General features: G+C 33.5%; 1 protein-coding gene across 3 annotated transcripts; it reads left to right on the top strand.

Moving 5' to 3' along the window:
* Positions 1–3,298: 3,298 nt before the first annotated feature.
* LOC147380788 (phosphopantetheine adenylyltransferase-like) lies at positions 3,299–14,074 on the top strand. 3 transcript variants are annotated; one of them, XM_086431235.1, is made up of 8 exons: positions 3,299–3,531; positions 3,928–4,007; positions 6,094–6,228; positions 6,471–6,542; positions 6,644–6,703; positions 11,632–11,726; positions 13,258–13,327; positions 13,635–14,074. In XM_086431235.1, the coding sequence occupies exons 2-8, from the start codon at positions 3,987–3,989 to the stop codon at positions 13,770–13,772; spliced, it is 591 nt and encodes a 196-aa protein (XP_086287361.1). In that variant the 5' UTR covers positions 3,299–3,531; positions 3,928–3,986; the 3' UTR covers positions 13,773–14,074. The 3 variants fall into 3 exon arrangements, with proteins under 3 accessions (XP_086287361.1, XP_086287363.1, XP_086287362.1); XM_086431237.1 differs by lacking the exon at positions 6,644–6,703; XM_086431236.1 differs by lacking the exon at positions 3,928–4,007 and having other exon boundaries at positions 3,301–3,531.
* The last annotated feature ends 1,272 nt before the right edge of the window (positions 14,075–15,346 follow it).

Genomic DNA, 15,346 nt, shown 5'->3' with positions numbered 1-15,346 from the left:
ATGACATTATTATTTTTAATTTGAAATTTGTGGACTTTTATAAATAGAAATTATTATTTATAAATTGAAGATTTGAGTATTATTTATTATTTAAAAATGAATTGTATTTTAATTTTATAAGAAATAATATATTTTATTGTGTTTGATAAGAAATAGGCATTTGAAACATGCACCACAATGTATAATATAATTGTAAGGGTAATAAAGATAATTTACCAGTTTCAGCAATGTGTAACAAACATGATTCAGCATCTACACAAACAACTCTTTCAGTACTTAAATTCAATGCTTAATGCTATTTAGCACTTATTTTTTTTAGTTTAACAAATAGCACCTAAGACTCATATTTGGATTTCTACAGCTAAACTTGTACATCTTGGCTTCGGGTACATTGCCTTTCCTTTGTTAATTTGAGGTGGCTTATTTATTCCATGTTTTTTCGCTAGTAATTTAAAAGGTATACTTCCCCCACAAGGAGGCATTAGTGTAATCTTTATTGTTGTTTATATCCTTGACATATGATTGGTAATCTCATTTTTTTCACATTGTCATACATTGATATTCTGAGTTTACAATGTTGTATATTGAACTATCTAAGAAATAGTATGAATTCATGTGTTGTAGCTAATCTATGATTGCTCCGAAGGTCCTTGGCAACCACATTGCATCATTTTCTATGTTGTCTTACTACCTCTCTTCTTTAGTTATATAGAAGATTTTTCCCATTTCCCTTTCTCATGAATCTCCGCTGACACACTCATTCAAAAATAAACATAATATTCTTATTATATGCATCAAGAACCTTTTTGACTGAACCATTCAGTGTGTTTTACCTTTGTTGTTCTTCGGTGTATTGCTAAGTTCATAATCATGCACTTTTACTTAACTTCTCCCGGTAATGTATGCATGGGCATATATTTTGTTTTTGTACCTCATCTTGCACAATTTGAAACATATGTCGTGATTGAAAGTACCCTGTTACTAAATGAGGGTCTCTGAGTACCAAGTATAAGGACAGGCTGGAAGGATCTTATAAAATATAAATTAATTGTTTTCTCATTCTTGTGACCTAGTTATTTGTGAATCTTTTGTATATTTGTTTCTGTAACAATTTTAGGTAATTGTGTTTGTATCTAAACCTTGTTTCTAAATAATTTTAAGTTGATATACGTATTATGTGTTTGTTTGAATGTTAATATGTATGGGATGTTATGTGGGTATTGGATTATGTATGGGATGTTATGTGGATGTTAGATTGTGTATTATGCAGGTATTTTCTTTATCAGAAAAATTCCATATGTCCATTTTTAAGAGGAGATACTGTTGATATTTTGATAGAATTAAAAAATGGACATATGGAATTTTTCTGATAAAGAAAATACCTGCATAATACACAATCTAACATCCACATAACATCCCATACATAATCTAACACCCACATAACATCCCATACATATTAACATTCAAACAAACACATAATACGTATATCAACTTAAAATTAAAATTTATAAATTTATTTAAATTGAAAATAATTATTTTTATAATTTTTTAATATAAATTATATATATATATATATATGGGTCCCGTTAAATGGCTAATTTTTTGGCAAAACATGAGTTAGAAGTTTTGGAATGGGCTGATTTTTGATGAGGATGATCTCTACGGTGAGGAGATCATCATCACCAAAAATCAGCCCATTCCAAAACTTCTAACCTCATCAAAAATAGTTTACAAAAAATGGACGGGTTAGAAATTTATATATAGGGTCAGGTTCAAGGGACATATGAGAAAACATATGTAAAAACAATGTAACATTTATAAATTTTCAAAATATGGGTTAGAAATTTCGGATTGAGTTGATTTTTTGTGAGGATGATCTCTATGATGGGAAGATCATCCAAAAAAAAATCAGTCTAATCTAAAACTTCTAACCCCATTAAAAGTGATTTAGAATGTGGATCGTCGATTTTTTGCTAATTTTTGTCAATAATTTGTAACTCATTTTTGATGGATTTAGAAGTTTCTGATTGAGCTGATTTTTTGTGAGGATGATCTTCTCATCATAGTGACCATCATCGCAAAAATTCAGCTCAATCCAAAACCTCAAACCCATATTTTGAAAAACCATTGTTTTTTCATATGTTTTTACATATGGCCCTTGAACCGCCCCCATATATATATATATATGGGTCAGGTTCAAACGACAACCATTTCAACACACATATAGACAATATGTTTTGTCTTATATGGGCAAAAATATTTGGAATGAGTTGATTTTTTGTGAGGATGATCTCTATGGTGAGGAGATCATCCTTGCCAAAAATCAGCTCATTATGAAACTTCTAGACCGTCCAATTTTTGTTGAAAAATTATAGATCGTCCAATTTTTGTAAATCAATTTTGATGGGGTTACAAGTTTTGGAATGGGATGATTTTTTGCCGGGATGATCCCCTCATCACAGAGATCATCCTCACAAAAAATCAGCCCATTCCAAACATTTTTGCCCATATAAGACAAACACGTTGTCTATATGTGTGTCGCATGAACCCGACTCTATATATATATATAGTATCATTATATATATCTATTAAGGTATTCTGATAATTTTTTGTGTTTTCTGGGTGCATTATCAACATTAAGGGTAGTCTGATCATTTTACCAAAATCCAACAATAAAAAGCTGTCAAATGAACATCAATTTCTGGCTTATGTCATTCTGTAATGAACAAACTTTTGTTGGATGTGACTTTTCAGACTCTGAGCTTCTACTTCTTCTAGAAACTAGTTTCTGGAGCTGGAGCTGGAGCTGGCTTATGTAAATAACAGACCCTCTCTCTCTCTCTCAAAGTAAAATCTCACTTTACAAGTTTGTTTTTTATAAAGTAAAACCCCATAACCGCCATTTTCTCCAGTCGGCCATCATCTTCAATTTGTTTTTTACAGATTGAAGATGATGGTATAGATCGAATCTAATTTTTGGACGGTATTTATCGGATCGGATATTATCAGATATTTGATATATTTTTCAAATTCGAATCTTGGTTAGTGACATCCGATTGAATTTGAATTCAAATTCAGATATCACTATTTTTTTTTTGGATTTGAATTCGGATATAGCACCATCTGATCAGATACCTATCTATTGACAACCCTATTCCCATCCCTTGGGCAGATCTCAACAACAAATTCCACTTTCAACCCCAATTTACCAAAGAACTAGCACACAATTCGAGTGGCGTCAGCAAAAGTTGGTGTGACAATAGAAGTTCTCTTTCTTTTTAATTGATGAAGTTACCTTATCATGCTTGGAGGAAGCCCTCCAACTGGGCGATATAATTTGGATTGAAGTTACCTTAGAAATAGTACCCATTTTACCCCTGATTAAACAAATCATTGCATTCTTCTCCTCCAACGAACCAGTGTGCAGCTAGCTTTCCGCTTCATCTCTTCAAGCCATTGCTGTTTTCAACTGTTGAAGCTCCGATCGAGGCCTAGAACGAAGGACAATTTCGGATTGAGAATCAATTTGAGGTTAGGATATTTGTTTTTTTTTTTTGTTGCTATAGCACTGTGAAGATCTTTGTCATTTATAGGATTCGTTGCTTACTTGAAAAAACCCTTCAACGTATGAATACAGGACTGCATTTTTCATGATCTTTTGACATCCTCCCTATGTAGAGGAAAAAAAAACCTCTTTTGTTTTAATTGTTCTTTATTTTGTTTTATTTTTCGCCGGGGGGGGGGGGGGGGGGGGGGGGGGAGTTTTAAACAGATATGCATTTTTCTTTCTTCACAATTTTTTGACACCCTCAATAGGAGAGTTGAATCTGTAAATGGAAGAGAAGAGAAAAACACCATATTTTTCTTTATTGTTTTATTGGTTTTGTATTTGTTGGGTAAAAAACATTTCTTTTGTGTGTTTGTTAGGTGGGAGTGGGGGGGTGTTGTGCTAACAGAGATGCATTTTTCATTTTGAGACCCTCCCTATGTTCCTTGAATCAGTAAGGGTATGTTTGGTAACACTTCTAAGTCTGAAGTCTGTTTTCTAAAATCTGGAATCTGAAATTTTATTCTGGAAAAAGTAATTTGTTTATCATTTTTTAAAACTTCTGGTTACAAACAATATTTTAAACATAATGATCATTTTGACAATGTTACCCTTTTGTAATTCTAATAAATTGTAGAACAAAAATTGAATGGTTAAACTTAAGATGATGAACAAGTTTGCCATGTGGAATTCGTCCATGTCGTATATTGCAAATCTTAAATTTAACAACTTTTGGCAAGTTAGCATAGATTCACATCCTAGTAAACGTAAGCATAGATGATTAATGGTGGGTATGGAAATCTAGATTTTTGTATGAAAAAATTTCATTGAAGCAACAGATAAAGGAGGTTGAAATGAACAACCGGAAACAAATAAGGATTCAAACGCTAAAAAATACCCTAATTACTAAGCACTTGAAATGCTGCAACCACCTTTCTCAGAAGTCATCAAAAAATAATTTCTTAACTCCTTGAAAAATTTCATAAAAAAAAAAGAAATTCCATAAGATCCTAATTATCCTACCAAACCACTTGCTTGCCTATGGTCAAAAATATAGACGACATTCAAAAATAGTTTTTTATATGCAAGTATTATCCAATTGGATTGAGATGTAAACTACTTAATCACCTCTCCATCATCCATGGAATAGATAATTCTGAGCTATTTCTAAACTAGACACTAGTTTGGCCTTGCACCAACTAACGTTCCCAACCTCCATCAAAACTTGGGAAGAAAAAGATATAATGTTAAAGTCCAATTGGCAATCACTAACTTGACATTGTATCCTATGGTTTTAAAAATCGTCCAAGACCAAGATGACTATCCTAACAATCTCAATCGTTTTTTCTTGAAGCACCCAAATCAGGAAAACCTAAAGCCCATACAATCAAAAAATCCTAGAGATCGCATATGATCAAAGAGATATCCATTAATAGATGAAAATGGTAGATCAAAGATAGAGAGAGATCTTACTGTATTAATTTCGGAGTGAAAAATATAGGATTTTCGAACACAAAACCAGAGAAAGGAGAGAGACCTTGACAACACAATTATAGAGGAAGGAGAGGTAGAAGAGAAAGGAAAGGTAGAAAAGTTAAAAATAAAGGTTTTAGCATTTGTATAAAGAAGGGACAAGTGATAGAAATCAGGGTTTTGAGGTATTTTAGGAATAAAAAAAATTAGAATTCAGAAGTTTCATCCAACGTCCCCCCATCGCTAAACCAAAACTTCTGAATTTTGGTTCTTAATTCTGAAATCTAAAACAAAACAAACGGCAATAAAGCTTCTGACGTATGAATTTTAAAGGTAGACCACCTCCATTTAGACTTTAGAAGTGTTACCAAACACACTAAATTGAAAATATGAGGAAAAAGTCTTTTTTTTAAATTGTTTGCATTATTGGTATTGTAGCATTTTTCAGTTCTTCAGTGAAAATTCTTCACTTGATAGCATGCTTGTTTTCAGATGTTTCCTTTTACATTTGTTTTGAATGTTAGATCGATGTTAAGGGTATGTCATATTATTTTTTCCTACTTGATAGCTAGGGATAAATTGGGGATTGTTTTAAAGTGTTTTGCACTTTCAAAGAGGTCAAGGAACACTTAATTCACGATCAGAAGAAAATGTTCATCTGTCAAAAAGAATAATTAAAATAAGAATAGTCTTACGTCATTTTCTTCACTCCTTGACGTTTATGTAAATGTTAGCATCAAATGCAATAAGAAACATTAACAATTTTTTCTTGTGAATGCTTTAACTTTCTAACCATCAAAGGGTTGGTGAGATGGCCAAGACGCTACCTTAGGAAGCCAAGGTCTTGAGTTCAAAGCCTCTTTTTCTCCCTCACTGTCGTGTTATTCTGTGGGTTTTCCAATGGACCTAATTACTACTAATAGAGAATCAAATTTTACTTAAATTTGCAGCTGTGGTTTATACACTTTTATCTCTCTTTATCCACTGATGTTTGATTTTATTTTCTTTTGTGGAATAGAAATTGAATTTGCTTTAGCAATTATTATTATTTTTTTAATGGAAACTATATGCAGTGTGGCATGGCTACGGATGAGTTGACCTTTGGATTGGCGAGAAGTTCCGTGGATGCTCCTAGATCTTCTTATGGTGCAGTTGTACTTGGGGGAACTTTTGATCGATTACATGATGGTCACCGTTTCCTTTTGAAGGTTTCTTTCAAATTTTTCTGTTTTAATTTGCATTTTCTTTTGTGCGGCATATACCTTTTTTCTGTAGTATTTTCTTATTCTTGGGTATATGAAAATATCACTCTTGTCACTTCTTCTTTCCTTTGAGAACTTGAATGTCATATTCAGATGATGTAAATTGAGATTCATTGGTTTCCATTTTTTTTCCTTTGATATATAATATGTTATTTCTTCTGTTTGGTGTTTGTTCAAATGATTTTCAGGCATCAGCAGAGTTTGCTAGGGAACGGGTAGTTGTTGGGGTGTGTACAGGACCAATGCTGGTTAAGAAAGAGGTGAGGTTCCTTCTTTGGGATTATACTTTTTGTTCCTCTTTTTTATGTTCAGTACAAATCCTGGATGGCTAGTTCAAATATATGGTTTGGATTTCCTGTAGCTAGCACACCTGATTGAACCAATTGAGACGAGGATGAAGGCTGTCAAGGACTACATTAAGGCATAGTTCCTTTCTTCCTGCATTTTCACACAAATATATATCTCTATCTATCAATCTACCTATATATATATGGGTCAGGTTCAAGGGCCATATGAGAAAACATATGTAAAAACTTTCGTTTTTAATAAAATTTTAAAATATGGGTTAGAAATTTTGGATTGAGCTGATTTTTTGTGAGGATGATCTCTATGATGGGAAGATCATCCAAAAAAAAAAAAAAATCAGCCCAATCTGAAACTTCTAACCCCATTAAAAGTGATTTAGAATGTGGATCGTCGATTTTTTACCAATTTTTATCACTAATTTGTAAATCACTTTTGATGGATTTAGAAGTTTCTGATTGAGCTGATTTTTTGTGAGGATGATCTTTTCATCATAGTGACCATCCTTGCAAAAAATCAGCTCAATCCAAAACCTCTAACTCTTATTTTGAAAAACGAAAGTTTTTTCATATGTCTTCTCTTATGGCCCTTGAACCGCCCCCTATATATATATATATAGGTCCCTTTCAGCAACAAACATTTTGGCAAAATTTCTAACCCCATCAAAAATGGTTTACAAAAAATGGACGGTCCACGATTTTTCAACTTGTAAACTGGGGTTAGAAGTTTTGGAATGGGCTGATTTTTGGTGATGATGATCTCCTCACCGTAGAGATCATCCTCACCAAAAATCAGCCCATTCCAAAACCTCTAACCCATATTTTGAAAAATGTTTGTCAAAATGTTTGTTGCTGAACATTTCCCTATATATATATATATATATATATATATATATAGAGAGAGAGAGAGAGAGAGAGAGAGAGAGAGAGAGAGATATTTGGTTATACTGTGAGAAACTGAAAACATATCTATATTTTTGGTTATATTGTTTGAAACAAAAAACATTAGAAAATTCTTTTTGAGCTGTACTTGAGTAATCATTTCAATTATTGTGAGGATTGTTTGAATTAATAAATGACAATATGCATATTGACCGGGTCAATAGTGTGATAGCATTCAAGTGTTCCTTTACTAATTTTTATAGGTAAATTTGTGCGCAGAAGTGTGTGTCCCTTTTCCAAATCTTGCATAAATTTGTGCATTTATGTATTAGAAAACTTTGCATAAATTTTATTTTTTATATTTTATAGTGTTTAGATGCGTCTTGTGGGATCAGACTTCTCGGGCTTGTCTTGTTTGGATATTCCCTGGCATCTGGGTCTTGTTTCCAGATGATTCAAGACCTAGTATTGAATTGAAACCTTGGGCCTGGATGCTTGTTATTCTTTTAGATAAAAAAATTTCTTATGTTTCTATTGTTACAATTATGCCCTTGTTTAGATATTGTTTTTTTGTGCGATTCATCCCTATTTTTATTGTTGTTTTCTCATACTTTCTTTTACCATTTTACCCTTAAGCATTTTGTTTGAGTTCGTTTGCCCTCTTTACTAGGAATATTTCTCTTGTGTGTGGGTCTATTTGAACTCATTCCTTCCTTTGGAAGATAGAGATCATAGAAGAACAAAGAACAAGAAGTCTCATCTTCTTCCCTGCAGCCTGCATGACTTATAACTCTTTCTCTTTCTACTTTTGTTTTCACAAGCTTGAGGCTTTTCCATTTTTTGGTTCACCAATCCGAACGATTGCTTGTGCTGGCCTTGGAAGGTTCTGAACATTGAATTCTGGAGGTATATGCCATAGACTTGACATCACCAAGGGTTACGGATGAGTCAAGGTGATAGATACACTAAAGTTAATTTGCTGAAAATGTGTCTCAGTGTTTTCTCTTATAAAAACAATATATTTCTCTGTTACTTTTTTTGTTTTTTAATATTAATTCAATAGAGCTGCAGATTAGCTACATCAATATTTAAAAATTCTGTTGAGTAGCTTATCTGTGGTTGATCTTTTATTCAGGTTTTGTAATATAACACAGTAGATTCTTTATATTCTGTTAATGTGCTGGATTCTTGGAAGGAAAATGAAAATTAGTCATTTTGATTACATGGTAATGATGTGACTATCGTTGTTCTTCTCACCGGAGTTAATAATAATCTTACTTTTACCGTACTTGTGGGGCAAGTAGGGGATCGAACCCAAGAGAAAGGAGGAATAGAGCTAAGTTAAGAAGATAAAATCAAAATTAACTAAAAGGAATTAAAACTGTTTTTCTTTGTATTTTTGAACTTATAAGATGTAAAATTGCTAGAAAATAAACTAAAGTAAATGAAATTAAAAGCAAGTAAACTTATGAATTAAAACATCATTGGAGGTGGATCTATGTAAAACATGTTAATGAGCAATTCCTAATCTCTAGCCTTTTTATAACTCAATCATAAGGGCTTGGTGTTAGCTCCTTAGATCGAAAAGTTTTGCAAATAAAATGAAATAAGAGAACAAAAACAAAGTAGAATTCTTTGAAAACTTCTTACTACCAATTATCTAATTTAAGCATACTTTATCTTGATCTAATCTAAGCATAAAGTATCTATATTAAGAATAAAATGTGCAAGAAACTTAAAGAGAATTCATAAGCATTTTAAATAAAAGAAAGGCATAAAATTAGAAATAACACAAGAACTTACTCTAAGCTTTTCCACTCTCCAATGGAGGGGAACTTAGCCTAATGTCATTGCAAGAGAGGGAAGCTAAGAGATGAAAGAACTTTTCTTCATTTCATGGAGAAAATTACAACTTCTTCTTCTTCTACTTCTTACAAGACTATTTAATCAAAAGAAAATAACTAGAAAATGAAAATACAAAAAATAAGAGAATAGGTTAAGAGCCTTAGATTAAAGGAGTCTTGGATCAGAGAACCAAGATGGGACCCTTTCTTTAGAAATGAAGGCTCTATTTATAGAGAAAATGTGTGTAGAAGAGTCTAAAAGTAGCCTCCACTTTTCTTTGCACAAAAAGACAAAAGAGGAGAATATGAGTTAAGGATTAGGGCATTCCAAAGTGGGCCCAAATGCTTTTGTCTTGAGATTTTGATTCCAATTTGTTGATTTTCTGCACAAGAAACACACGTAATTAGATTTATCTAGTAAATGAATTTATTTATATATAATTAAGCTTAATTAACATGCAATGTGGTGATTTGAGGCTTATCATGATTATTATCTTAATATGGATAAATAGGTACAAAAATCAAGATAAATATCCGAAAAATGTGTGTATAATTGAGTGTTTGGAAACACTCATCAGGTAACAATAAGATTGTTTCAATGTATGTTATTATCTTAGGGTCTGTTTGAATGCAGATGGGAAATGGGTGTGAAAATGGTTTTCGTGGAAAATCAATATTTCCCACCATTTGGTTATAACTTTCCCTCCAAGCCAAATTCCCGTCTGGGCAAGAATGTGATTTCCCACCAGACACCATGGAAAAGAAATTCCTGCCAAGGGTGAATGTGTTTGAGTGTTGTTGACAACTATTTACCCCAAAAGACCTATCTAACGAGGAAGGCACAACTATGAATATAAGAGGGTTACGGGTCGAACTAGGGCACAATATGTGTGCTCATGACACCAGGAGTCTAGGCGGATAACACAACACTCAACAAGCATCTCTCTCTCCTTTTTTTTTTTTTTCTTTCTGTTTCTTTCCTATTTCCCTAAGTGCAATCAACAGTGGAATTCATTTTCCCACCATTCATTTTCCAATGGAATTCGAAATCCATGGAAAATGAAATTCAGGACGATCAAATAGATCTTATAGTTTTAGGTTAATTGTTTAATGACTCATTTTACCTTTATTCTCAAAAGTTCTGCATGCTTTCCAAAGCTCTGAGTGGATTAACCATGATGAATGTGTCAGACATATGCAAACTTTGTGATGTAAATGACTTGAGGTAGGTTTTCTAAAATTCCTAGTGTTTGTTGTGTGGTATCCAATTTCTCCAACTAATGATAAATAAGAGGATTTACATATTATATCTAGAATGTTTTCATGTGGATTCCGAAACTATATGGTTAATTACATATATGAGATTTAGGCATGCACTAGTGGTGTACATGGTTATTATATTGTGATTAGTTGTGCACAATTATTTTTAAAAATTCACAATTGTGCAGAAGTCCATGGGAGCTATACTTCAATGGAGAAAGAGTGCAATGTTAATTCTATATAATGGTGTAAAGCAACTAGTGTATCATTCATTATTGGACAAAAGGAGTGATAAGTTTGGGGGTCCAATTTAAAACCAATTGGTGATGAGTGGAGTGGCCCAGGATTTTATAAGGAGAGAGACAAGGTAATGAGTGTCTGATGTGGGACTAAACTAAACACCCTCATGCACGTGTGGGCCGGACTGGCCAAAACATGTGGAGACGTGGAGATGTGAACTGGGTGACGTGGAGGAGAGAAAAACCTTCTCTAATACCATGATAAGTTTGGGGGTTCAACTCAAAACAATTTGGCAGAGTTTTTGGGGCCCAGAATCTAATGAGAGAGAAGGCAATGAGTGTCCAATGTGGGACTAAACTCAACATTGAGGTCTTATAGACAGTCTTACAGACATGCTTTTCTTCTGTTAAAGCTTGAAGGTCGCATATTCTTTCCTAGCCTTTTCATGGGATCTTTATATTGTCCAATGCCATACATGATCTCTGATATTGTTAAAGGGAAGGTATTATGGATGTGGTATAAATTACATCTGGATCAAATATGCATTTGCAATCTTTAATGTGGTGCCTGAAGTTAACTAATAATACATATTTAGGTACATGTTCCTAAAACAATAACTTGATTTAGGATATATATAACCAGACCTTTGCATGTTCTTTAAGACTTCAATTGCTATGTTTTATGTATTTGTTCATATACTAGCTTTATTCTCTGCATAAACACATCCATTGCTCATACGCAAAGGCATTTGTGGCTATAGTACTTACATACTTAAACACGAATTGATTTTTTTTTTTTTTTGCCTTCGATCATTATTGCAGTCCATTAAACCAGGATTGACAGTGCAAGTGGAACCTATTACGGATCCTTATGGCCCATCAATTGTCGATGAAAAGTTAGATGCTATTATTGTCAGGTACATATAGAATTCCCATTATGTAATGACGACTGTCTATGCCCTTTGCATTTCCTAAACTGTCTCCATTTATATATATATATATATATATTATATATATATATATATATATATATATATATATATTATATATATATATATATTTATCATAGTATCCCAGTCGTTATCTCATACTTATTTTTTTATAAGCAAGCAACTTTATTACTTAGATGGTGTGATATAGACAAAGCGAGGTTTACTGCATTGTCCTGTTAAAATATCTTATCATCCTTGAACTCAATGCTTCACTTAAGTCAGGCTTGTTTAAGGGAAACCAACCAAAGATGCTATAAAGCTAAATCATGGTTTACTTGCAACGTCCAGTCAGAATATCTTATTAACCTTGAAATAAACACATGTCTAAACACAAGCTTATGTTAGGGAAGACCACGAAAAGGAGAGAAAAAGATAAGTTTTTGGATAGTTGTATTGGCAATCATGAAATAGTAATGATCCAATATTTAATGTGGATGGAGGACTGATGAAATTGTGATTAATTTTTGACTTGTGAATGTCAAGTTTGGCAAAGTGAAAACCCACAAATAAGTATGGTATCTCATACATATGGTCACAACAACAACCAAGCAAACCAAGAGGAAAACGAATAATGGAAGACGAAGGAGAGAATATACTGCCAACTTGTGTGCATGAGAGTCGACAGTTGACTCTTAACACTTTCCATGAACATTGTCTTTCTTCTCATCATACCGAGTTCATCTCTGAATATAATCTTGAATATATTGGGTTGGGTTTCTTTTGGTGTAAGATGTGCCCGAAATTCAAAGGATTGTTCTTCGAGGATTTTGTTTTTAGGTGAGACTGTATTTGTAATTTTAGGTGCTTTTGCTTTGCTTCGTTGGCCGTCTCGGCTGACCGTTGTATTACTCTTCTTTACTCAATAAAATTTATAATTATAAAAAAGAAAAAGTGAGAACTTCGGAAATGACAGTCTCTTCATAAAGATGTTTTCCACCTGTTCCTTCATATTCAGTAAAAGGCTAATATCACCTTTTTGCACCTTTTCTTGCAAAAAATGTGGATGCATTTCTAAGTGGTTGTTCTGTGGGTGCATGGAACACACTGGATTCTGTGCCAACAGAATTGTAAATGTCACTGTAGAGCTCAGCAGAATAGTCTCTTTGTTGTTTGATTGATGTCCAACATCAACTGCATGAACTACTTGCATTCTCAAGCCACCATAGCTGCTGACCTATATTCTACTTTGGTAGTGGAGTCTTCTCACATAGAACAGATAATCCTGTCCATTTTAGCCATTTAAATAAAAGGCTATTTGTTTAGGATAGCCTGCTTTTTGTGGTTATGGCCCCTCCAAGAGCAATCAGTCTCAAAAATGGGGCATGCCTGAAAATCTCTCTTTTATTATAGGGCAAAGGAAAATGTTCTTCTTGTCAGTTGTACCTGGTTTTTTTCCTTCAATTGGGAGTTATTCATTTTCATATACTGTTATTTTTGAGCTTACATTGGCATCCAGCAAAGAAACTTTGGGTGGAGGATTGTCAGTCAACAAGCAGAGAGCTGAGAGATGTTTGCCTCCATTGAAGGTACCAATTTTGAGTTCTGTTGTTCGTATTAAATCTATATTGTTCGTAAGATCACCCTTTGGTTAAATGCCAATTTGCTTTTATTTGTGAAATGACATTTACTCATGGAAAACAGATCACAAGTCGAACATCAATTTTCTGAGGTCCAAGTTTATTTTCTCTGAAAATGCATTATTGCTGTAAAGTAAAATGTATTGATACAAAATGAATTTCTAAAGAATCTCGAGTTCATGCAACTCCACATAATTCATATTTCCAAATGTGGCCTAAATTTGATCCATCCATTTACTTGTCGGTTTTCTCACAGATCGAGGTAGTGGAACTTTTGTCTGAAGAAATGAGTGGTGAAAAGCTGAGTTCAACTACATTGAGGAGACTTGACGCTGAGAAATCCAAGCAGCAGCTGAACAGTACAATGTATCCTCAGGAACCAACAAACAACTAAGATAAGCAGTTTACATGCGTGTGATTAGGGAGATGTTGGGGTAGTGTGGTGCACACGGTGGGCCGGAGGTGGAAGAATAACTTAAGTCCTTGATTTTAATGATGAGAGGTGTTTGGTTCAAGTAGGTGATTCTGAAAAATTGACTCGGGTGGAGCAAAACAACTTCATCAGCAGGAATAGATTGTATTATTATGTAACAAAGCAAAATAAGTTGCAAATTGTCGGGAATAGTGCCCATGTTACTCAAGTCCATGGATTGGTGGAAGGAATAATTAATGACACATAAGAATTTTATCAGTCAACTTGTTTCTTCTTGGACTTTTCAAGGTTGTGGCTGTCCAACAGATTGTTGAGATAACAGGGAAAACAAAGAATTTCTTGGAGTTTATTGTTTTATAGGGATTTAAAAAAAAAAATTTAGGGTTGCATTTTTCTTGGGAGTCCGGTCTGTTTTCCTCTAAAATTTCCATACCACATACACCTTTTTAAAATATATGTAGAAGATAGTGGGATATACCCTATACGGTCATGGAATTCTTTTACATCCTTTCCATGTATTAATTATCTCTTTCCTCAAATCCCATTTAGGCTTTTCATAGAGCACAAAACTTGCAAGTTGTAAGTTTTGACTTTTGATGGGAAGATTGAAAAGGAAATGTTACTGCCCAGTTGTGGAAGACCTTCATTACTTGTGAATTCTTTTTTGCAATTGATATGTGCAACTGGATGCTTTCGTCTCGTCCTGGGTAGTTGTGCCTAGCATTGTTGCCTTTCTGTACTCATGGTCTATATTAGTCTGGCTTACTGCAATGTAGGCTGTTGGCCACAATGTTAATACATCAATCGAGGCCAGTTTTGGACAAATTTTTGACTTTTCTAACCTTAAGTGACACGTTTGAGTCTCTAGGGCGAAAAACATTCTTTTAGAGATCAGATTTTGTTTTATAGTGATTAGTATAAAAATTTTAGACAAATTTTATTAGAAATCCCTACCATTTACCTTCCCGAGAACAACAAACAATGTGATACTACCTATGGGCATTTGTTCTCGTCAAAGACTCAAAAACTTTTATTATTTTTTAAATGCTTGTATCTCCTTAGGGTTGTAAACGGATATAATCGAATCAAATGGAGGGACATCCGAATCCAAAATTCTATTATGATGTCCGAATTTGAATTCAATATTTGATAGATATCACTACATAATAACCGAATTCGAATCTGATTAATTTATCAAATAATATTTGATTTGTTAACTAAATGTGATTTGAATAAATTTGAATCAAAATCCTAAAAAATATTTAAAAATCCAGGAACATGGTGATGTAGCTAACATCCGTATGGACGAGTGGGTATGTGCTACGAATCCACCAATTGAACGGACAATGAGATATGGGCGTTTAAAAAAACATCAGAAATTTCGAGTTTTCAACGAGAATGGTCGCCCGGACGGAATTTCCCATTGTTTGCCATTTTCGACAAGGAAGATGAGTCCAGACCGGGAATCTTTCTTCTTGGGGAACGTAGACATTTTCGATACGGATGATTGGGCGTAGATTACATTAAAAAACGAA

This window comes from Akebia trifoliata, unplaced genomic scaffold (assembly GCF_017979445.1).
Source record: "Akebia trifoliata isolate Shusen 1 unplaced genomic scaffold, ASM1797944v1 Contig00989, whole genome shotgun sequence".
Taxonomy (NCBI): domain Eukaryota; kingdom Viridiplantae; phylum Streptophyta; class Magnoliopsida; order Ranunculales; family Lardizabalaceae; genus Akebia; species Akebia trifoliata.
Note: the sequence above shows the minus strand (reverse complement) of the source record. Positions and strands in the feature narration are given on the sequence as shown.